Raw genomic sequence first — 24813 nt, 5'->3', positions numbered from 1 at the left:
AATGAAGAAACCTAGCATCGCTCAGCAAAATAAATTTGCAGAAAATTTAGCAAATTTTGTTTTAAATAAGGAATCAAATAGTGAAATAGCTTATTTACAACAGCAAGACACAGATTGTCTTAGTAATTGCAAGAAAAATACTTGTATTAACGTAGAATTAAATAAAATTAAGCCATTTTTAAACTACGTAGTTACTGAGAATCTGGATAAATATTATGATCTTTATAAATCTGGAATAATTATAAAAGAAATAATAGAATTTCTTTTACGAAATATATATTTGATCCAAAGGCATGATTATGAACTAAAAGTTAAATTATTTAATCTTTTGAAGTCTTTAACAGACCTATCTGATATCAACATTACTAATATTGCTAATGACATTGTGAAGAGACTAAAAAGTTTTATTGCTATTGGTAATTTAAGCCAAAATAATTTAGCTACTATAAAGAGTAAAGATAAATATCGTTTTGGAAACGTAATATCCGTTTTTAAATCAGAAACAGAATTACTTGATCAATGTAATAGCTCCATTAATAAAAGAAAAACGAGTATCATGAAAAAGAGAAACTCTAAGATAGATACCGAATTGGTTATGTACACAGAGAAGTTGGCTGATATAATAATAGCTTGGATTAACGCATTACCACCTCAAAAATTTAACAAATCCAGAAAGATCAAAGAAACATTAGGCAATAAGCTTGTCGAAGATATTTTAGATCAAGTTAAATTAGAAAAAATAGCTCCAGAAACTAGCATGGAAAGAGACAAATATTTGTGCTTTTTTATTAACAGATGGCTTCATAGATATGATTATTTTGACAATATTAACGAGGCAAAACCATACGTTAATCTGCTAATAGAAAAAATAAAAGATATATCAATACCAAATTCTTTAAAATCTCAAAAAGATAGTGATAAAGAGCTGCCAGAAATTAGATGTAGCGAAAACGCATCGGCTCAACAAAGAACTTTAGAATTCCATGAGATGAATAAGCTTAGCAGTGAAATCTCGCGTTGGGTAAATGAACAACCAGTTCAATATTTTTTAAAAAACATAAAGACTGTAACAAAAGAGTTGAACCAAAAATTTGCGTCACGATTGCAAGATCCAATGAATACATCACGAAAACCAATCACAAAGGAAATTAAAGGTTGGTTAAATGAAATAATAAGACCAGAGCATAAGCGAAATATACCAGCACTAGCAGAAACGCTTAAAAGTAGGATTGATAATTTAATTTTTGATAAAAATAATGATGTTATTCATGAACACCAAGGAAGTAACCAAATAGTAGATGAAAATCTCTGTTGTGACGAAAACATAACAGATATATTCACAGTTAGTCTTGAAAAAACAGCCAAAGGATTAATAGCTAAATTCTTAGAACATAAATACGATTCCGAGAATTTTATAGCAAGAGAAGCTTGTGCCCAACTTATTAAAAGGGAACTTCAAAAATTAGGTGCTCTTTCCAAGTCAGATCCAAACATGTCAACAGACATAGAAGAACACGAAACTTCTATTGAAAAAATGTCAAAAGAATTGCAATATATTAGGATTATATCTGACTGTTTCAGAAAGCTACCATTGCAAGAATCTTTCAGTGAAACAGAAAATTCGTTTCGAGCTGAACATGTAAACACACTAGCGAAAATCATAAATGACATTGATGAAAACAAACAAAAATTACCACCTGAGAGAGATTATAATTACCATCTTACATTAAAAATAACAGAATTCTTTAAAACAGTTCATATACCATCACAATATGAAAACATGATGCCAGTATTGGTAAATGACTTAGTTAACAACATACTTGCCGTTCAACGGCTTTCTCCCTGTTGCTCAACAAACACCGGTGTTTTTGACCTAACTCTAAGTGATTATATAGAAGCTTATATTCGTGAAAATGATGAAGAAATTTTCGACGATGATCTCAAGTTGGAGGCTTGTATTTCGCGACTTTTTAGTGAAATACATACGATGACTAATAAGAATACTGCCGCTTGCAGAACATCGTGTGTTCCTAATAACATCGCTAACAGATATATGTCGTGTAATGAAACGATAACTCATTTTACACTTAAGATGGAATATGCTAATGAGATAACAAACTGGCTAAACAATTTACCTTTATTGCCTCTAAGAAATAAAGCTTCTCAAAATCAATTAGTTTCTATGGTAAACAGCTTAGCTGAAAAAATGTCAGAAAGCAACCGACTCACAAACAGAAATCCTAACACAGATATTGATAGAGATTTGATAGATTATGTGTCTAATTGGATATGTAATCTTCCACTGGATCAAAATAAGGAAATCGCTTTTGTTGTTGTGATACAACAATTAATTAATCGAATGAATCGAATCAGTAACAGAAATAAAGAACAAAAATATAGAAAAAAACAAGAAGTGACGACATATAGTATAGATAAAAAAACTTCTAGTAACGTTTGTAAATATCCAAATTCTTGTCGTACTAAAGCTAACATTTCCCTACAAAATCGTGACCCTGGAACAGTTATTGTAGAGATTATAGAAGAGTGGTGTAATAATCTCCCTGTGAAAGCAGAAAATGATAATGCTTCTAAAACGTTGAAACAAAACGTTGCAACTAAAATTTATCAAAGAATGGGAGAGTTGAATATGAATCCCAAATATTTTAATAATAATATATTGTATGAGGAAATGCTGTCTGAAGAAATCGACTTTCAGCTTAACAACTTACCCCAAAATAATAAACTCCAGAATACAAAGAAAGAATTAAAGGAAAATTTGCTGGACATCATTATGGCTCTCAGAAACGAAATAAGAAACAAAACAACAGGAATCGAATATAAATATGATCTAGAAAAAACAATCGAAATGTCAATGCCTTACCCGGTTCGTTCCAGTAACCAACGTGAAGACAGTCCAGGTTTTAAAATATATAAAGATCGGTTAGCAACTATGTTTATATTAGAAAATTTTGATCACGGAAATGATGCTGTTAAGTTGAATTACGAAAAGAGGATAAGAACAGAAATCGATAAATATTTTGACAACGTTCAAGATAAAAATTCTGTACCACTTACTAAAGATCAAATTTACAATGATTTATATAGTGCACTTTATAGCGTTCCATTTCCAAATGAATCGTCCATGGTTGATGAAGTTGAAGAAATCAAGACAAGATGTGAAATAGACAAGTGGTTTGAAACTTTACCTTTGAGAGAGGCAACTGGTGTGGGTGAATTATTAAAATGGGATAAAATTTTGGCAATGCTAGCCAAAAGACTTCATGAATTTGAAAAATACGACAAAAATTGTGATGATAAGATTCATAAAGAAATTACTAAATGGCTAGTCAAACTACCACTCTTACCCCATCAAACAAATAATATCGACGATTTCGCAAATGATTTACATAAAAGATTAAAATCTTCTCTTTCCGACAGGAAACATGTGCCGCGAGATATAAATAAATCACAAAAATCAGTTATAGATCAAAGCAAAAGTATTTTGAATACTGATGAAGTAAATCTTCCGCCTTCAGAATCGATTTACAATCAAACATCCACAATTCAAAAAAATAAAAAGCCAGCAGACATAATTCTCGATATTGTAGAATCTTGGTGTTACCAACTTCCTTTGTCTGCAAATACGCCACAAGAAAAAGAGGATGTGAAAATAATTAAAGATAATCTTATCGTTAAAATCATTATGAAAATAAGTGAAATTAATACAAACCCTGAAACTTTTAATGACGACTTCTTATACAATACATTGCTAGATGTTGAACTCGAAAATCTAATGTCAGAATTACCAGCATCGTACGAGCTTAATCACAGTAAAGATCATAGAAAAAATCAATTAAAAGAAGCTATTATATCCGTAAAACCACTTATTATAGATGAAAAGGCAATGTATGCATATAAAATAGAAATAAAAAATACGATAGATAAATTTTTAAAAGATCCATTTGATAAAAATACTGAAAAAAATATATTCTTCAGTAATATAAAGGAAGAAATTGCGGATCATTTTATTATTTACAATTTTTATAAGTATGACGACGATAGTAATTGGAAATATAAAAACTTATTTAATTGTTCTGTAGAGAAGTACTTTACATTGTTGGATAGTAATAAAGATGAAAGTATAGATGTACATCGTGATACATTGCCACAAACGAATCAATTACTATGTGAGTTGTCTAAAATACCTACACCTAGAGAAAGTTCAATCCTGGAAGAAATACAAGAAATTGAAATCAAATTTGAATTAATTAAGTTATTTGATAATCTTTCTTTAAGTCAAAATGAAGACAATTTAGCTCTTAAAAACCAAATAAAAGTATCGTTAGCAAAACAATTAAATGAAATAATAAAGGAAGGCAACGCATATGATAATTATATCGAAATAAAAGAATACGTCACTATGACTTTGAAAAAACTAGATGAAAATATTGATCTTCATATTATAGATACGTTCCTTAAGCGTTTACAACATTATGTATCGAAAAACAATACAAAAAACTATAGTTTGTCTTATGAAGACGTAGAAAAACAAAAAAGTGGTCATAATGATGAAACAAATGAGAAAGACAGAGAAAACCAATGGTTTACCTTGTTACCAGAAACATCAAAATCATCAAACACCCATGATCATTATTACAATGAACCCCTTAAATTTGATGAATCTGAAAAAAGAGGTTTCGCAAATCCACGAGAAGCACGACAAAGAATTGAAAGTAGATTAATCAATAACTCTGACACCAGTTACGAGAATTTTGCAAAAGGATCATTTTTATCTTCTTCTATAAATACAGACACCGACGCTCAAGTTAAGACAAAACCAAATGGACAGTCAAAAGTAATGAATTCAAATCAAAATATTTCTTGTAGCCCTTCCTGCACCGCAGGTAACACAGTTGGAAACCGATCTAACCATAGCCAATCGAGTCCTTGTTTTACACAAACTATGAATAATATTTCGTCAAAGCCACAACAATCGACACAAAGTGAACAACGAAATCATTTAAGCTTATCGGAACATACTTTAAATCAACAAAGTCTGGCTCACAGCACCTCAAATCGACGAAATGAAACCCAGCAGACCCAAACAAGCGAAATGCAGCAAAATCAAGCAAATTTCTCCAAATCGATTCCAAATCCTAGAACATCGGGACCTTCTTTTAATCAGTTTACACAACAATTAAACTCGCCAATGACTTCACAAATTCCGAGTCGAGTTCAATTTTCTGAACCAGATATCCATAAAAACTCACCCAAGCCAATTCAAACAGATAGTCCTTTAACGAATAGCCTAGATGTACGAGCATATGGAAATTTTCCTAATGAACCACCTCAGGCGCAGCAAATTCCTAACAAACCACCAACACCATTTCGGGATAGTGAAGAACAGGGTTTTTTTATTCCACCTGTACTTCCATCATCGACCCCGAAGCCTATGTTATATTCGAAAATTCGTGGTCAGTCATGTAGACGACCTTCCATAACCTTTATTCCAACAGAATCTTCTATACAAGACGAAAAAGATCAGTCTTCTCAAAAGAAATTTACTTCAAACGAACGGGTAACAGAAGAGAACTTAGATGGTCCTTGTGAATGCTTGAACAAAAAAAACCGTCCAAATGTTTGTTCTGCTCATATGCAGCGACATTGCCGAATCTGTAACGGAATGAATCCACTTCACAGTCGTATGCCGCCATTTCGATATCCCAGTTTTTATTACCATTGATTTTTTTTAAATATATATTTTTTATTCAAATGTCAATAGGAATATTCCATTTCATAATATTAAATCTATTTTTTGTATCGATACGATTGTGTACATTTATGTAAAAGACCAGGAAATAAAATATAAATGTATTAACTTTAATTTCACATACACTTAAGGTTCTCATTTATTTGCTTTTTACATTTTATAGCTCCATAGCTTCGTGCGGGCAGGTCATCATAGCAGACTATAATAGATAGCTTTGAGACGCAAAAAAGGATCTGTACAAAGAGAGTATTGGACACATCCCATTGAAGAAGCTAGATATCAAAACCGATATCGGACCGAATAATGTGAAAACGCTTTAAGAACGTCTAATTATTCGTATCGGTATCGGTTTTATTGGTAATTTTGCGTTAATTAAAGAGCATAAAATGCTTCCTCTGAATATTTGTGCAATACTTTCTTTGTGAAATTTTTTTGTGTCAAATATAACAGACACAGTAAATTATTTTTCCTATTATACAATGTTATTGGTAATTTGACGTATTCCCGTTAGGAGGTGATAGGGGTGACTATTTGCGATAATTTCAACCCCCATATGCATGATGCAAAAGTGAACCATTTTTGAGTTATCGCGTTTTTTCGATTTTTTCAAAATAAGTCAAAAATGCAACTTCAAAATTTTATTTAAAAAAAAGTATCAATTAAAATCTATTTTTTTCTTCTGATTTATAAAAATGGTTAAACACTGGATATTTTTCAATATTTAAAAAAATATTATCGGTCCAAATTTAAAAAGAAAAAAAATTAAAAAAATATTTTAAAAAGATATTATTTTAATACATACATTTTACATTAGCAGCCGGTAAATTTTGAGGAGAAGGTTTGGAGCATATTCCACCTCGCTGTTCCAATGCGGGTTGGTGGAATACACATGTGGCAGAATTTCGTTGAAATTAGACACATGCAGGTTTCCTCACGATGTTTCACTTCACCGCTGAACACGAGATGTGAGATAAACACAAATTAAGCACATGAAATTCAGTGGTGCTTACCCAGGTAGGTTTGGTCGGGTTTGGCCGAAATCATTGGTTAAGATGCACGCGCTCTAACCACTGGGCCATCTCGGCTCCAATAAATTATTTATTATTATTATTATCATCAGTAATTTTTTGCCTAGTCGGTCATAAAACGACATATTTATTTACATGTGAGCTTTAAATATTTAATAATTGTTTATGGACAGACATCGTGATATGCCATTCCGCTTACTCGTTCCTAGATTTATATAAGAGGGAGCAGTACCGATATACAAAAATACTTAAAACAGTTAACACTTAAAACAAAAGCGGAAATGATCAAAATAAATTTAGTTTAACAAATATTATTAATGTCGTATGGCATCCTACTCTGGGGTAATGCAGCTGACATTAATACTATTTTTGTACTGCAGAAGAGGGCTATTCGTGCAATTTATAACATGGTCCCAAAAGATTCGTTAAGAGGTAAATTTAAAGAAATTAAAATAATGACTGTCGCTTCTCAATTTGTTTTTGATAATGTTATGTATGTACGCAAAAACATAAATGATTTTCCCAGAAATTGTGACGTACATTCTATTAACACTAGGAACAAGAATAAACTTGTTACTCCAAGTACCCGATTACACAGGGTTAGTAACTCTTTTTTGGGGCAATGTATACGTTTTTACAACAGGATCCCAGAAAACGTTCAAAATTATTCAATTATAAAATTCAAAAGAGTCGTTAAAGAGCGTTTGTGTGCTAAAGGATATTACAACACTAATGACTTTTTAGTTGACTGCACACCTTGGGAATGAAATGATCGCCTCCAGGCTGTTTCAAACAAATAAAATATACTTATCATTGTACCTACATGGAAAATGGTTAAAAAAATAAAAAAAATATATCCCGCTGAGTTTCTTTCGCCGGTTCTTCTCAGGTCCGAGGTGCTAAATTCCGAACCGGTGGTAGATTTTTGACAATCAATAAGCAAGTGCAAACACTTCTATATTGAATAAAGATTTTTGACTTTGACTTTGACTTTGACTATAATTTTATTTAAAAAAAAACTATTAAGTACTTTTATGTCGGATTAGTCGTTTTTTACGAGATATTTTAAACGGGACTGAGAACCAAAAGATTATGAGTCGCTTAAACAAAAATACTGTACAAAAGTTTAGTCTCTTGTACATGATATTTGACAAATTATTTGTCAGAAATGCATGTTTTCACAAAACTTACAAATAAGTTTCGTTTAAGCGCTGTGTTTAGTTATGAAAATGTTTCGTAAGTTATTTCTGTATACACTACATAAACGAGCATCATCTTCGTTAGAATTTATTGATAAAAAATATAATATAAAGCATGACAAACAGTTTTTTTTTATCGATCAATAAATAAAAAATACAAACCTACCAAAAGGTTGACGGTACAGAGATGAATGGAAGAAACTAGGAGAGGCCTATGGTAACATTGGCGTCAGAAGGTCCTTTCTGTGCCTACTCTTTGTGAAAATAGCATAACATGAGGCCAGATTACCCACTCGATGTAGCTCGCAGTTACGGTAGCTTTTTTTCAGCATTACCAGCTCCGTTTTACCGTGCAAACTTATACTACCCCATAACACTTGGGTCCTAAAACGGTCTGTTCGATGAATGCAGGATTACGAAAAACGTTCGCCATGCGCATCCGTCGATCATCATTTTAGTTTCGTCCGTTTCTGGGCGGTTGAAGTTAGAGTTCTTTCTGTCACGGGTTTCCTAGCAACACTCTCCTGTAGTCTCCTGGTAGCGTTTCCAAATTCCACATATTCTGGAAAGCTTTTCGCGACACATCATGACTTCGTGTTACTGATGATCATTGTTGCTACGGTTTTCATGACCATATGACGGCAAGAACTAGGCAAAATTATCGCTAATAACACCGACACTAAACCAAACTAAAAAGAAAGTAAAAAATACAACAGTAAAATACAGAATGTATCTACAACTAGCGACTGAGATTTTTTGCGTTGATTGAAGTTTTGGCCACTTAACTTTTCTGACTACCCACTTGAAAATAACAGTATAATACGTACATAACGTTATCGCTTAAAGCCAATGTTTTTTACCAATGAAAAGAGTCATAAACATATCAATAATGTATCGAAATCGCTTCGCTAATCATTAACTTGCATATTATTTTTAGGCGGAATTGTAGTTTAACTTAGGATGGGCCCTACCTTGTTTTGAGTGGTTTATTTTCAAAGTATTTACATTTTTCTCTACTGTAAAAGATAAAAGCAAATAAAAGTGCATATAAGAATAAGTATCTCATATTAGGTATATGAGATACTATATCGAAAAAAGTGTTCATCTAAATGTATGACATACAGGTTCCAGAAATGGCGCTACTGTAACTGAAGGGTAGGTACACTAGCGCCGTTCCGTTATATTATCATCTATGCGGAAATAAATATTTATACGTTTGTTGACTTAGATTTATACTTTTAATTAAAATAATAATTTGGAAGTAGCACCCTTTGAAGGTAAAGATTAATTAACTTTTTTTCTTATATACTGTTTTACTATAGCTAGTATTAACGCGTGTCGTCTTCTAGCTCTTTCGCTTACCCCTACGATCCATAGAAAAATACTACTTTGTATCAAATTACAAACTTTAATTTTTAATTTAAGTTGTTTCGTCGATGTCGCGTCATCAATGCCTTAAATTTTAAATAACAGAATAGTCAAAGTATAATATTTTAAACTTACCTTTTTAATCAATTTTCTAATGCTGAAAATAAAATGAAAATCCTAACAGTAGTTTTTAAGATTAGAATGAGCATTCATACAGATTAATAAAGCAAAGGAATCCAATATTAAAATTTATTTATATTAATTTACTGTAAATCAATATACATTTACAATTAAATCCTTATAAAATTACTATCTAATTTTAAAATTATTAAATGCACACTAAAACCACATTTATAACTATATTTTCAGATGTTTTAGTACTATTTCACTATTTATTATTATTTATATATTTATTATTTATATATGATTAAAAATGAAATAATTCCTAATATAAATACATTTTTTTTTATATTTTGGCTGTGTAATGTTCAGTCGTAGCGTACTAAAAAAATTTAATGTTACTGAAAAAGTAGTATCCGTGACGCCATGACAGGTCACGTGATGTAAATTTTTGTTGGGCATGCGCGACTACCGAATATCTTCCGAGTGATTTTGAAACGGTGAGATTTTCTTGAAGAACTAAATTTTAAACCACATTTCGTGTTTATTAAAAAAATTATTCGTATGTAGCATCGTTAAGTGCCAGTGGATGACAGTGTTGCAGTGTTTAGTTATAAAGGTCAAATCTATACAAGGCTCTTATTTTCTTATTTTCACATCGAAATAAAAAAGCAGTGAATTATTACAATTGTGATTGGATTTCCAAGGTGGGAGACTTGATATATTTTTTTTTATTACTTTATTATTGTACTTCTTAAGCCAATATGAAATGCTGTCGTTAACGTTGATAGTATTTGACAGTGCTTTGTAGAAATTCTGTTATGTCAGGTCTACGCAAAAAATACACATTGCACAAAATATTTGACTCATCGTAAGCTAGATTTATCATAAACGAGATTCGTTGCAAATAAAATCTAAAAAAAAGAAAGTAGGACCTTTACGATGCGTCAGTTCTAGATACGTATAAATTATCGCTATCCTCAATTGGTATTATACGATGACATCATTGTTCAGTGTGTATAAATATTACAAACGATTCACAACTCCTTATGGAATATTGCAATTGAGACAAAGGATGCGTTTATGCAAACCCCCAACCTACATATGCGATCCTTCCAAGTCCATTAGCGTACTAAATTCGCTTGTAGAGTTTAACGTCTTTTAAACTCTTATTTGTATACGTTATATATTGTATATAACAGATATTATATATAGTATGGATATATATCTAATGAGACTTGAGTAATAACCTTCTATCACGAATATGTCTTTAAGATATCTAAAAGAAGTTTTTTTTGGCTTTAAATATATGATCTTTGCCCATTAGTAAACTGTTTTTTAATTTTAAACTAGACAATAAAATACTTTTATAATTTATTTATTAAAATAGATATTTATGGTTTCTTGGTAAGAATATTTAAAGAAAAGAACATTCTGTTAATATCTTACATAATTATGACCCATGTATTATTAAGGAAAATGTGTAAAAATCAATCTATCATGTAATATACTTTATTTAGTGTAGGATAGTTGAATGAGTATTTCAAAATAATGCTGTAAAGACGCTAACAACATTATTTTTCAAAACAATTTACAGATGTGTATCTATTTTTATATCTAACAAAATAAGTTTTTTAAACTGGATATATTTTTTTTAAAGTGCATGTTTGTCATTGATATTTCCACTAGTGGAGTCATCAACTAAAGCCATAAAACAAACCATTGGTTAATTTTTTAATTATATATTATGTTTGTTGCAAAGAAAATAGTATATTGCATTCAATTAATTTCTTGAACAATGGCTTGGCCGAACATGTATTCAACAAGAAGGTGTTGATTCGTTTTGCATGACATCATAGTGCCAATAGTTATTATATAGGTGTCTTGGTTACACAAGAATCTACTGGTTTCTATAAAAAAAAAAACTTAATTATAAATAGGCTCAGAAGATAGTCAAAGACTATATCATGTAGGTGAAGTTTTTAAATGTGTTATTTTAACTAAACAATATATAATTTATTAAATTTAATAAGTAGGTAATACCGGACATAGATTAGATTTCCATAGAGGACCTCAGACCTAGGATCACTGGACATTCAGACGAAAATTTGTTCTGTATAGTTGACTGGTCTCACATGACATTGTCCAGTGTGACTATGATCATAGTGCTACTTTCAGAGTGATTGGTCAAACGGAATTGAAAGCCCATTAATCCTTAACAAATACCAACATCTTTAGACATAAGTTAAAGGGTCAGCAATAAATTTGTTAAATCAAATCAACATGTACTTTATTCCAGTAGTCTTTTACCACTTTTGTATCTTCATTTACATAACTGTTTTAAATGTAAAGCTACCACACTACCAGCTATAACATCCTCGAGCCATATATAACTTATTTAAATAGGCATGTATTACATTGCTTTACTCAATCTGGAGTTACCACCTTGGTCTGCCTTATTAATAATATATTTGTTAATAGATGCTGGATGTGCTGGACACAATCAGATCTAGCCAAAGTATTATAATACTACACTCATCATTATATACCTTATATATAATGGTATAAAATCCTATTAAAAAGAGTTAAGAGATTGGTGCTTTACAGACACTTATTTTACATAGATAGTGTATGTAATGTGAAAGTTCAACGGTAAAGGACACTCAGTGTAGAAGGAGGCTAACTTAGAGAGTCCACATGTGAGTCTCAATGTGGACCTCAAAGATGATTTTTGAGAGAACTGTTTAACTGGATTTAACAAAAGATGCGGAATGTGACCATGTCTATTTACCAGCCATTTGGTCTCTCAGTGTGCTAAATATTTGTCAATGTTCAATGAGTGGAAGTAAATATCTTACAATATTTTTTAAATCTAAGGATTGGTCACAAAGGAATGTCAGTCTGGACTAATTGTTAGTCTTGTCATTAAAAATGTATTAGGTGAGACAACATAAATATATTCCTGTAAACAATATACAAAGCCATAATGCCAGCCATGCCAATAAAGCCATGGAAAAAAATTAGTAAAAGTTAAGATGTTCTCTTAAATAAAAAAAAAACATCTCAAAAATTATATGTATTTAGTATTATTTAAATATACTTAGATATATTTATTTTTTAGAAACGATAAACTTTTCGATCTGAATTTCTTTGTTAATTTGCATTGAAATAACAAAAATGTCACACAGTTCTCAGCTACCAACTTGCATGACCTCTAAATATTTTCACACATTTGACATTCTAGTGATTCTTTTCTATTTATTGCTTGCTGTTGATCTTGTCCTCCCTTTCTCTTGTCCTTAGTGCCATTTTATCCTTTTCCATCTCAGATACAAACTCTCAAACTTGACTTGTAATCTCTGTTTGATATTGTTTCATTTGTAACAATATTGGTCTCATTTTGTCAAATTAGTACGTAATAACTTGTATGTCTGGTTTTATTGATAAGTATAGGGATAAAGTTTTACACAATGAATGTTTTTAAACATACTTACCTGCTAATTAGATATATATAGTATATATATAATTACTAATATATTTTTTTAATTTTTTTTATATAATTGACAAAACTTCTAATAAATTGAATTGAATAATAATAGCTAAGTTGATACAAAATATATTCATAATTTATATACCTAAATCTCTTGTGAATAAATATATTTATTGAATGAATATCCACTCAGGATGTAAATACAAATAGTATTGATGTGACAAGTAATTAATTATGTATATATTTTTAATATCTAGCATATTATTTATACTTTAATTTAATTCTGTTTATGTTTATAATTTATAACAGTTTACTTGAATAAAGTATATTTTGAGTTTATAATTCCAGATATTTATAATAGTTTTAATAATATAACTTATAAACAAATATTCAACATACATTATTAAAAGTTTAAGAGACAAAACAATAAAAAACATATTTGATTATGGCTTTAAGAAAAAATAATGTATGTGGAATGTTTAATGAAACATAATTAACAATTAGTCAAGTGACCTGAGTCAGAGATGAACTGAACATGCTCAGGGACACCAATTTATTACAATACACTTTTGGAAAACTTGAATCATCAAGCGTTACTTGTTATTTGTATTCTACTGAGAAAAACTTGCAAGATATTCAGTTATAAATATATATATATATATATATATATATATATTTAAAATGTATAAATTGCTAAGTACTAACAAAAATGCTATTAGGTACTGGCCGCCAATCCCGGCTTCTCCAGGGTGTACATAAAATGTGTTCTGTGAAGGATAAAGAAAGAAAAAATATTTTTATTAATTACATTAAAGTTTCGTCATAATGATCACATGCAGGCCTACACAATGGTTTTGTTCACTGCTGAGCATGAGATGAGTAATAACGATTAAGCACATGAAAATTCAGTTGTGCTTGTCTAGGTTTGAATCTGCAATTATCAGTTAAGATTTCATGCATTCTAATGACTATCATCTCCATACATGTCTTTATAAAACTGTAAGGGTAGCTTGTTTATAATAAATCTAGCCAGATTATAAACTGTCCTGTGAATGGATCATTTAATACACAATCAATAATGTAATCTTTGACATAATCATAGTCGAGCTTATAATCTTTGACATAAGTGCGTTTATAATTTTACTGAAATTGGTTATATTAACTATATGTACTGATTTTTTATAAACTAATGATTACTTTAATTATTAAGTAACATATGATTATTTAATTTATATTATATATTGTACAGAAAATAAATTCGAGACCTCCTTAGACTATGTGCCCATTAAAAGTTGATGTGTAGGCGTCGGTCCGCCTGATACAATAACAATTTTATTCACAGACCTTATTAAAGTTTGCTCGACTCCCAATACCATAATAAAGAACTTGTTTAATAACGTCATATATTTGTTTCTTTGTTTAAAATATAGATATATTGAAATAAGCTTTCCCATGATTGGTTGGGGGGTTTTAGGTATCAAAAAGTATTGTCTTCATAAGAAATTTAATCGAATACGGTTCAATGGTTTCATAAAGCGTAGACACACAGACAGTGTTACTTCCGCGTTTATTAGGATACGAATAGATAATGACATACCCACTCATTAGTTATTTGACTGCTTCGTTGAAGTTCAAATTGAAGTCGGAGTGTTTATAGTTAGGGATGATCTCTGTAGTATTCCGTAATCTAGAAGTTAACTCTCGTGCCTCGGTGAGCACGTGAAGTCGTTGGTCCTGTATGGGAACTCCTTAACAGTCGATAAATGACACTTCAAGGTCGTCTCAACTCCGAAATAAAGATATCAGACGTGGAAGAAATATTGCCGTTTGGATTAGGTATACAATTAGTTGAACCTACCGGCACTCCTGCGCACGTTAATCGTCAGATTTATGTTTAAATATTAGAAAGTAATTACGTCATACAGTTTCACTTTTGCAATTGTTTTATTTCGGTGTCAGTAGGTGGATTGTCAATTATTTTTTGGCTTTTATTTATGCCTGAGAGGCACAGTTTATTTGGCCAATGTCACGTGCGATGAAGAATTGTCAAATTGTTCATCTGATGGTTAGTTGTCACCATAATAATACTAAGTATTATTGCTTGGTGCCCAGGCGAACTTGAACGATGAAGTGAACTTTTTGGCACAGTCCAAATCATTATTCCATATAGTTTTACGTTGCTTTTTGATTTTCGAAAATGTACACGGAAGTTAGTATCTCAGACCAGAAAAGAACCGGTGAAAGTATCGGGTTTTGCTCGGAACAACTGTTGTGTAGCACAACGGGTCACCAGTTAATATGTCGTCAACATAACTTTTTAGACATTGGCGTTTTAGGACACATAAAAAATCTTCACATTGCCAACTTACCACATTCCGTAGGTTGCTAATAAGCCACTATCTTAGGAACTGAGATGCTATGCCCCTTGTGACGGGTAAATGAGTCACCTGATGGTACGTGGTCACCACTTCTCATAGACAATCGTACTGTAGGAAATTAACCATTCTTTTCATCGCCAATGCGCCACCGACCTTGAGGACTAAGATGTTAGCTCCCTTGTACCTGTAGTTACACATACTCAATCTTCAAACCGGAACACAACCCTATATTGCTGGTGATAGAATAAATGACGAGTGGGTGGTACCCAAACACAATACTACCAGATCAATAGTTAAGCATCCCTAGCAGATGGTTTTCGCATTGATCGTCACGGCAGAATTTTTGCAGATGGAATTGTCAATAGATGATTCTAAATTGTTATAGTATCAATAATTTTATCTTAAATGTTATCGTAAATTCCTACGCACGTATTTATGAATGGGGTCGTTTTATTATCGTTCGTATTGCTAGAGCGATAGAGTCGGTTTCCGCTTGTTTTAATATTGAGATATATATCAATATGTTCAGCGATAACATTGTTTTGGATCACGAATATAATTGATTATCCAATAATAATAAATATTTGTGCGAGTTTGCATATAGATAATATGTATATGTTAAAACAGTATATGTTGTAATTGTATGGTCACTGGAAAGGAAGAGAGGCTGAAGCGCCAAAGTGCCGTTTTTGGGAAATTAAGTTTACTAAGTTAACTTTAAATTTCATTTCCAAAGTGCACCACTTTGGTGCTTTGGCGGTTCTATCTTTTCATTGAGGTCATGATTAATTGTGGTTTCAGTCTTACGTGTCGGAATTATGTTAATCTTATTCGAAGGTTACTGGTTCAAGTCCAGGCACTCTGAATTTACTTGGTGCTTTTGGGCATTGTACCCGTCTGGGCAGGTACCACAGCAATACAACTGCCACATTTGATCGTTTGCCTACATATTACATTTAAAAAAAAAAGTCATCAAAATGTCTCTGACCAATTATAGGACTGTTACTATATGGGAAAAGGAAACTTAGAGGTCTGAATAGTCCTAATGGGCTCATATATTTAATAAAAAATAATATTGCTAAGGGCTTATAAGTTTTTCCCAATTTCTCAACATATACCTTCAATTGGTAACTTAATGCGAGATACTTTATAATTAACATAAATTATTTATATCATAACAGTTTTTATTGTGTCGTTAGGTTAGGTTAGTTTTTAATAATATCATTCTAATTAAATAAATTTTTTGATAAGCATGTATTCGCATTGAAATGATTACCTATCAAATGTTGTTTTAAGTTTTGATATGTCCTGGTGTCAAATACTAAAAATGTCTTCTGATATAGATTTTGAAATATCTTAGCGTATAATATGACTGAGTCTGCTGATCGTATGTGCGCTACTTGTAATCGGGACACCTTTTGACGCTAATCGGGTCGTAGCCTGACCCCTTTAAATCGGGACGTCTCGCGGAAATCGGGACAGCTGGCAACATGACGTTGGGGCGTCATGAATGTGATCGAAAGTTTAACCTTATTACATGAAAGTAGTTTGTTGTCCCACGATACGAGAAGTTCCCACGACTAACATACCGTCTGTGAAAGGCTGTGTCTGGTTTTGGTTTTTAATACATTGATATATATTAGTTAAAATCATATTAATAAATAAAGCATATTGTATTGGACAAGGTTATACATCGCAAGCCTAATAATATAAGTGCTAAAGTGAGTTTGTCTGTGTGTCAGATGAAAATCAGCCACGTTTGTATATCCACCAATTAGAGCCGAGAAAGAAGCAAAGAGAGAAGGACCAGTAGTGAGAGGTTACTTTAATTTGATATAATTATAACATGATGATTGTAAAACCATGGAGTTTCTTGACGTTTCTTGATAGAATCTTTATTCTGAAACTTGTAACATACATTCTAAAGCGCTTGTTTGAAAAACCTCTCTTTGGTTATCGGCCGTTGAGAATGCTGCAACCATCGTCCTGTGAATGTATTTTATTTCGTTGATTTGTTTCATTCTTTCGAATTATAGTACGTGTTGTCAACAGAGACGTGTTGTCCGTGTCTTTGGCTTATCTTAGGTGTTTAACAATTTAGGATGTTTGATGACCACATAAACAAGTTATTTCTTGATTTTTTCCTCGGTCGTTTGGCTTTGTGCTAACCCGTATGAATATGTACCGCTCACTCATAAAGCAATAATTCTTAGTGTTATTGTGGTGTTTGAAGGGTGACTATAACATCACAGTTCCCAGGTTGGTGGCGCATTAGTGATGTAAGGAATGGTTAACTAATGGTTAGTTTCAATGTCTATGGTTTGATTTACCATCCGGTGCCTCTTTTGCCAATCCGTCTATTTATGCTAGGAAAAAAAATTAAAGAATTTGTCTTCCTTGAATTGCGTTATTGGTCTTTGTGGTATATATTCCTCGACTGTTATGGATGGTTTTTAGCCAAGGTTATTCAGCACGATGAGGTCTTTGTAATGGGTCACGATTTTTAGATTGTAGTCCAGATTATCTTCGGTAGTCTTCATTTGTTTTTATTTGTGATTTATGATGTTTCTCAATTAGTTTAATAGTTTACACATTGAGCTACTATTTCTCACATTTAATTAAAGATAGTAGTTTAATTATCAAGTCACGTACCGTGTCTATATTACTTACTAAACTCACGATAAAGCGTACTCGGCTGAGTGATATAGGTGACCTTCTGTGCGTCTGTGCTTCCCGAATCGCCCTATTTAGACACGAGCGTCGATGTAAGTCGGAAGTTGCTCTAATCGTCTCTCGTAGATGGAAACAGGCTTATGACGAATTGATTCATTTTTTATTAAGAAGAACCTAAAAATTAATATCTGTGTGTTTGTCGTTTATACGATATCACAGCGTAAAGAAGATCTACCTGAGCCAACGGACGCGTCTAGACATGTCTATTATGTGGGGTCCGCGGTACGAGAAGCTGTTTTCTTTACTCTGTGACGTTACTCAACTATTTATCTGATTAGTTTTGAAAGCTTAGTGAGTTATTCTGTGTACGCCAAAAAGGGTCCTGTTCTAAAAATTAAAAAAACCCAAGATCTTTCTTTGCTTGTCTATCCGTATGACGTCTGGTCAAGTAGCTAGTAAATAATTATATTATAATTAATAACTTCCGGTGTGTTAACATCACAATCAAAATATTCTTTATTAAAGTAGGCTCTTAAAAGCACTTTTAAATAGTCTTGTCTTAGTTGAATTAAATGTAGAGCTACCACCGGTTCGGAAAGCAGACTCTACCGGTATGAAACTCAGTGGTTACTCTTTTCCACCATTTCAATTACAGTATGTCAGTAAAGAACATTTTTTTTTTTATATATTCTGCCAAGAAATCAATAAATACTAAGTCGACGCTCTTTTATCTTAAATGTAATCATGTATTATGTTTTATTTATCAATGTTTCTGACATGAGCTTTCATTTTATCGTAAATTTATAATGGAACTTATCATACATACGAATACCGTTACGAATACGAATTCAATATTTTAATCATCTGTGAATCTTACGATATTAAAATTGATATAAAACTACGCTAATTTGATTGTAGATCTTACTGAGAACTGTCTAGAAGGGGTTGACTAGTCATTCCTCCTCTTAAATGATATTACAAAAACGACTGTGTACTACAATGTATCGTACTACAATTGTACATAATTTACTTTGTAATGTATATAAATCAACAAGCGACCCGCCCCGGCTTCGCACGGGTGTAATGTGAGTAATCCTTAAGTGATAGACATATACCATCGCGGACTTTTTTGAAGACCGTTTTAAGGTGTACAATACTGAAGTACATTATTTTGATCTACCTCGTAGGGTTCAGCCAGCGTTTACAATGTAAGCGCAAAAAATGTATAAATTTACGACATCAGATTAGAAACTTTTAAAATTATCAGTGTTGCTTAACTATATTGTCTATGTATTATATACAAAAACCTTCCTCTCGAATCACTCCATCTATTAAAAAAAACTGCATCAAAATCCGTTGTGTAGTTTTAAAGATTTAAGCATACAAAGGGACATAGGGACAGAGAAAGCGACATTGTTTTATACTATGTAAAGACGAGTGTATATACGATACGTCACAGTTTTTTTTTTTATTGTATATTATTAGATATTTAACATGTGATTTAAATGTATTTAAAGGTAAAGTTATTTTGAAGAATAAATCTGTTTTTTTTTTTTTACGTTACTTATCTATACCGCGACGCGTCTTTGTATTGAAACAAAAAAAAATTTGTTGCTATGCGGTTTAAAACTCGTAGGGTTCTTTCCGTATCACAAGTGTTACGATAATACAAGAATAAAACCGTGTGTATTTTTCGCACTGTTATCTAACCCCAGGAGAGACCAGAATAACAAAGCATTACAAACATCCAGACTACAATAAGCGCCCTTAAATGAATAATTGCTACGGATGGGGGTCGAACCCGTTCATGCAGTATGTATTGACATGTGCACTGAAAACTCAAACATAAACCGTGTCTGTGACTGCTATACTAATATTATATATACGAAAGTAACTCTATCTTATATCTTTTCAAGCTTAAAAAGCTGAACCGATTAAGGTGAAATTTGTTATGGAGATAGTTTGGGTCCCGGGAAGGACTAGACTACTTTTCTAATTCACCCCTCAAGAAGCTGAAATGAAGTGCAGATTTGTGTGATATGAGTATAGTTTTATATATTTCGCGCAGGTAAAGCCGCAGGTTCAGCTAGTAAATATAATCCCGCCCCGACTTCGCACGGGTGCAATGTGGGTAATCCCTAAGAGATAGACATATACCATCGCGGACTTTTTTGAAGACCGTTTTAAGGTGTACAATACTGAAGTACATTATTTTGATTTATCTCGTAGGGCTCAGCCAGCGTTTACAATGTAAGCGAAAAAAAAATATAAATTTACGACATCACATTAGAAACTTTTAAAATTATCAGTGTTACTTAACTATATTGTCTATGTATTATATACAAAAACCTTCCTCTCGAATCACTCTATCTATTTAAAAAAACCGCATCAAAATCCGTTGCGTAGTTTTAAAGATTTAAGCATACAAAGGGACATAGGGACAGAAAAAGCGACTTTGTTTTATACTATGTAAAGATACAATACTTGTTGACTTCCAGGGAGGATATATTATATACATGTATAATTGTATTTGGCCAATATAACTTTTAAAAAGAGTAACTATTGAGTTACTTGCTGGTTCTTCTCGCTAGTATCTACATTCCGTACCGTTGGTAGGTTTACTTTAAATAGTTTCTTAAATGACGACTCAAAAGTGCTTATAAAATCCTACTTGAATAAAGTATATTTTGATTAAGAATTCCGTTAATAATATATCTATATACGAGCTTTGTATAGTTGAGTACACATACGATTGTATATTATTCGACAGGAGTACAGCCTATTCCAACCACAAGAGGTTTAGAAGACAAATAAACAACCTTTAACATTGAATTTACGCGATATCATTGGTCGAGATCTTGAGTAATTTATGGTATTCACTATGGATTCGCCTATAAATATTTTTGAATGGTGAAGTCGTTGTTGAAACTTTGGAAGTGAAATTAATGTCGACATAAGTAATGTGGTGTTATAAATAAATGTTTATTAATCAAGAACAGTTTGTAGTGCTTTATATAGCCGAGTAAAATAATAATTATATATAAATTTTGTGATAATATCTATAAATATATGTATGGCATATAGTCGTGGAAGTCCGAGGGTTAGAAATAGATGTATATATACTGTAATGACGAAATAACTCGAGCCTTGTATATATTACTGTAGGATTTTAAAACTAGACATAATCATGGATTTTTATCTGTTCCATATGAGTACTATGTTTAAATTGTGTTTTGAAGTTAATATTCATAAATTGAATGTTTTTGCTATTAAATGTTGGGATTTGAACCCGTTTCATTGACGACGAGGACATAACCCAAATACTAATAACGATGTTTCTATTTCAGCAACGAAGACATCAGTAAATGGAGATGACGTATGACAGTGACGTCATCGCCAGGATCTGTGATAAAGTTTTGTGCTAAGTGTTCGTTCGGTGCCGTTTCTGTGTTCGCGATCGCGTGCCGGTGCCGTGGGGTTTAAAGTGGCGCCACCGCGTGTGCAATGACTGTTATATGGAGGACATTCTGTGATACGAGCAAGGAACTCTTGGATTTATCGGAGAAGCTGATTTGCTAAAAGGTAAGGCTCTAAATGTTAAGAATAATAGCCCGTTGATGTCTATCTTGCTGATCTTAAGCCTCCTCTGTGTTTGGATTGAGGAAAGTCGCGTATTCCACAACGCGACTTCAACGCGGTTCCAACACACATTTAAGCGACAATAGTGCAAAGCTATACGGGAGGCCTAGCGATGTCGTCCCCACTCCTAACACAAGTATGCTTAAAGGGAGGGGTAATTAGGAATATTAGTATATTCCTTAATTAAAAAATATAACAGATTTGAATCCGACTCATGTAGGTTTATTCACGGTGTGTTCCTTTATCGACCACGAAATCAGATGCTGGCAAGGGTTCGAACCCGCAATCTTCGCTTAAGATTCACTTCCAACCACTGGGCCATCTCGCATAATAAAGAGGAAAGATAAAATTAATGATGGCCAGTGAGTCTGTCTGTCTGTGATGGACGTGTTATCTAAATTCATTTTGGTTCTATTTATAATAGATAGTCTAGACGAGCGATTTATGATAAGTGGACCACATCGCCCGTTTTGAATATCAAATTTAAATTTATTAATTGCTAAAGATAACATTGCTTGATGACGAAGAATGAAGGGAGGATGAATTGATTATCTATAACATGATTGGTGCTTTGGTTGGTGTGGTCTATATACCTAGAAATGTTTTCGTGTAAAGGAGACCTAGCTTAGAAACTTCAATAGCACCATATCCTTAGCTTGACTTTGGCTTTAAATTTTGCCGACAGGGTACAGATTGTTTCGACAAATTCACGTAGAACGCCGAAGGAGACGTGATGAGAAATTAACATGAAAATATATTAGTTTTATTTATAATACAAAACAGTCACTAACTTTAGAATATTCATAGTTATAAAATATATATTTTTGTGTGTGCTTGGATGGGGATGTCAAAATGAAGCGTCTCATGTAACGATCGTTCCGTCAGATGGCACACTATCCTCAACCAGCCACGCTGGAAGCGGCGCTGCCGCTGCTGGTGCGCCCCGACCCCCGCCTCCGCCAGCAGCTCGGCGAGCGGCTCGCGGCGCTCGTCCGGCGCGAAGAGATCACGCACGAGATCGTGGGCCCGTTGCTGGACGCGCTCATCACGTGGCTCAATGGTGGAAACTTTAAGGTAAGACTAATCGTTAAAAGATGGCGTTGATTTATTTTTGAAGTTTGTGAATCGCGCTGTCTAGATTTTTTGATAATAATATATACGTTTATGACAATGTAACGTATATAATGAAACTGCTCACTTCGGCAGTGAACTCTAGTTGTTAAAGCAACGATTTTATAATCACACGGATTTTTTTTTTCAATTATCTCTTACTTAGTTGCCGCCCGCGGCTTTGTTCTCGTTTTATAGGTTCATCGTTCAGTCAGGTGTGACGTATAAAAGAATCTCATGCCCTTTCTTGGGGTTAAAGCTGTCACATGATGTTCGTTTCAGTGATTTGGCTGTGAAAGCGTAACAGGCAGACAGAGTTCTTTCGCATTAACGAGACAAGCATGAGATGAATTACAAACACAAATTAAGCACATGAAAATTCTTGTGGTGCTTGCCCGGGTTCGAATCCGCAATCTTCGGTTAAGATATACGCATTCTAACCACTGGGCTATTTCGACTCTCGTTAGTTTCGGTTTGAGTCAATACAATTTGCAAATGCATCAATAAAATTAGTAATCAAAGTGACGGAACTTTTGACGTGTTAATACGTCGCGACGTTTAGCACTTTTGTGGTTTCATCGTAATGTCCCGCGCGCTTCGCCTGTCCCCCTTTTGATAATCTGAGACCGACAACTTCAATTTCACGTATAGTGTTGTATGTCAAGTCGAAACACAACACTGGTTTTGGCTGGCTGACAACTGACTGATCCTTTGTAACTGGTAGGCGGACGTGCATGCTGGCCACCTGATGGTCACCACCGCCCATAGACATTGACGCTGTAAGATATAATAACCATTACATAGATCACATCGATGCGCAACCAACCTTGGGAGCTAAGATGCTGTCTGTATGTCCCTTGTGCCTGTTGTTACACTGGCTCTCTCACCCTTCAAACCGTAATACAACGCTTAGTGACGTTTAGCGGTAGAATATGTGTGTATGTGTCCCTACCCAGACGGGCTTGCACGAAGCCCTACCACCAAATATCAAGGAGTTTGTTTAGAATGTGAACTTATATTGAATTTATGATTTTTTAGATTTTTTAGATGTTGAAAAAGAGTAACTACTGAGTTTCTTGCCGGTTCTTATCGGTAGAATCTACATTCCGAACCGGTAACAGCTTTACTTTAAATAGTTTGTTAAATGACGATTCAAAAGTGCTCGTAAAAGCCTACTTGAATAAAGTATACTTTGATTTTGATTTTAAATAGTGATTGAGTTTTAGTGTAAGTCGCAACAAATAAAAGGATTTTTATTCTACTCACATCGCATCGCGTTTTTTTACGTCGAGATCTAAATTTAATGCGGGTGCAACTGCGAAGCGTACGCAATCGAAGTATACGTACCAATATTATATACTAAACTCTTCCCGAAAAGCGCTGCATATTCTGGTGATGTTTTATATACATTTTACATATTAGTACAGATTACGTTTGTTCTATTTTAATTTTTATTATTTCCAAAAAAAGATACGCACTAAATAGATATTGTTAATATTAAACAATTTAAAGTTTACAAGTTGTGTGTCTTCAATTAAAGGAGACCACAGCATACACTGAAAAGCAAAAACATTTAAATAAAATTCCGATTAAAAAAAAAAAAAAAAACGTAACAGCAAAGAAATCAAATGTAATTATGGGCCTCGTATCTAGTATTTAGAATATTAGGTCCATAAATATACAAGGAAGCTGTAACAGTTTAATTACATTGTTCTGGAACGCTGGTCAAACGCGGATAAACTAATTACGGAGTTCTGATCTGATCGCTCATTGGTCGCCGATCTCCGTCGCCTAATCGTAAATGTGAAATTAGTCTCCCATTGGTGGAAATTCCATCGCGGTCATTTGTAATGAAATTTAAAACGATTGATTAGCTTAATAATGAGGCTTGACTGGACGGTACCTTTACATTATTATAATTAAAAAAGAAGCAGAACAAACGCTTTACTTGTTAAAATTATGTGTCTTTGTCAGAATGAAGGGGCAAAATTATTTGTTTGTAATTTGTAACGCATACTATGTATATACTACGTATATA

General features: G+C 32.8%; 2 protein-coding genes across 4 annotated transcripts in view; both read left to right on the top strand.

Moving 5' to 3' along the window:
* Positions 1–556: 556 nt before the first annotated feature.
* LOC125074111 lies at positions 557–4479 on the top strand. Its single transcript, XM_047685338.1, has 3 exons — positions 557–3955; positions 4106–4341; positions 4467–4479. The coding sequence occupies exons 1-3, from the start codon at positions 557–559 to the stop codon at positions 4477–4479; spliced, it is 3648 nt and encodes a 1215-aa protein (XP_047541294.1).
* A 5512-nt stretch (positions 4480–9991) lies between these two features.
* Positions 9992–24813, top strand: part of LOC125074155 (CLIP-associating protein) — a 35157-nt gene continuing 20335 nt past the window's right edge. For all 3 annotated transcript variants that reach the window (XM_047685394.1, XM_047685393.1, XM_047685392.1), the window contains exons 1-3: positions 9992–10192; positions 21374–21608; positions 22551–22739. In XM_047685394.1, coding sequence (XP_047541350.1) covers positions 22551–22739 — 189 coding nt within the window. In that variant the 5' untranslated portion in view covers positions 9992–10192; positions 21374–21608. The remainder of the gene's footprint in view (positions 10193–21373; positions 21609–22550; positions 22740–24813) is intronic.

Source organism: Vanessa atalanta, chromosome 27, assembly GCF_905147765.1.
Source record: "Vanessa atalanta chromosome 27, ilVanAtal1.2, whole genome shotgun sequence".
NCBI classification, from domain to species: domain Eukaryota; kingdom Metazoa; phylum Arthropoda; class Insecta; order Lepidoptera; family Nymphalidae; genus Vanessa; species Vanessa atalanta.
Note: the sequence above shows the minus strand (reverse complement) of the source record. Positions and strands in the feature narration are given on the sequence as shown.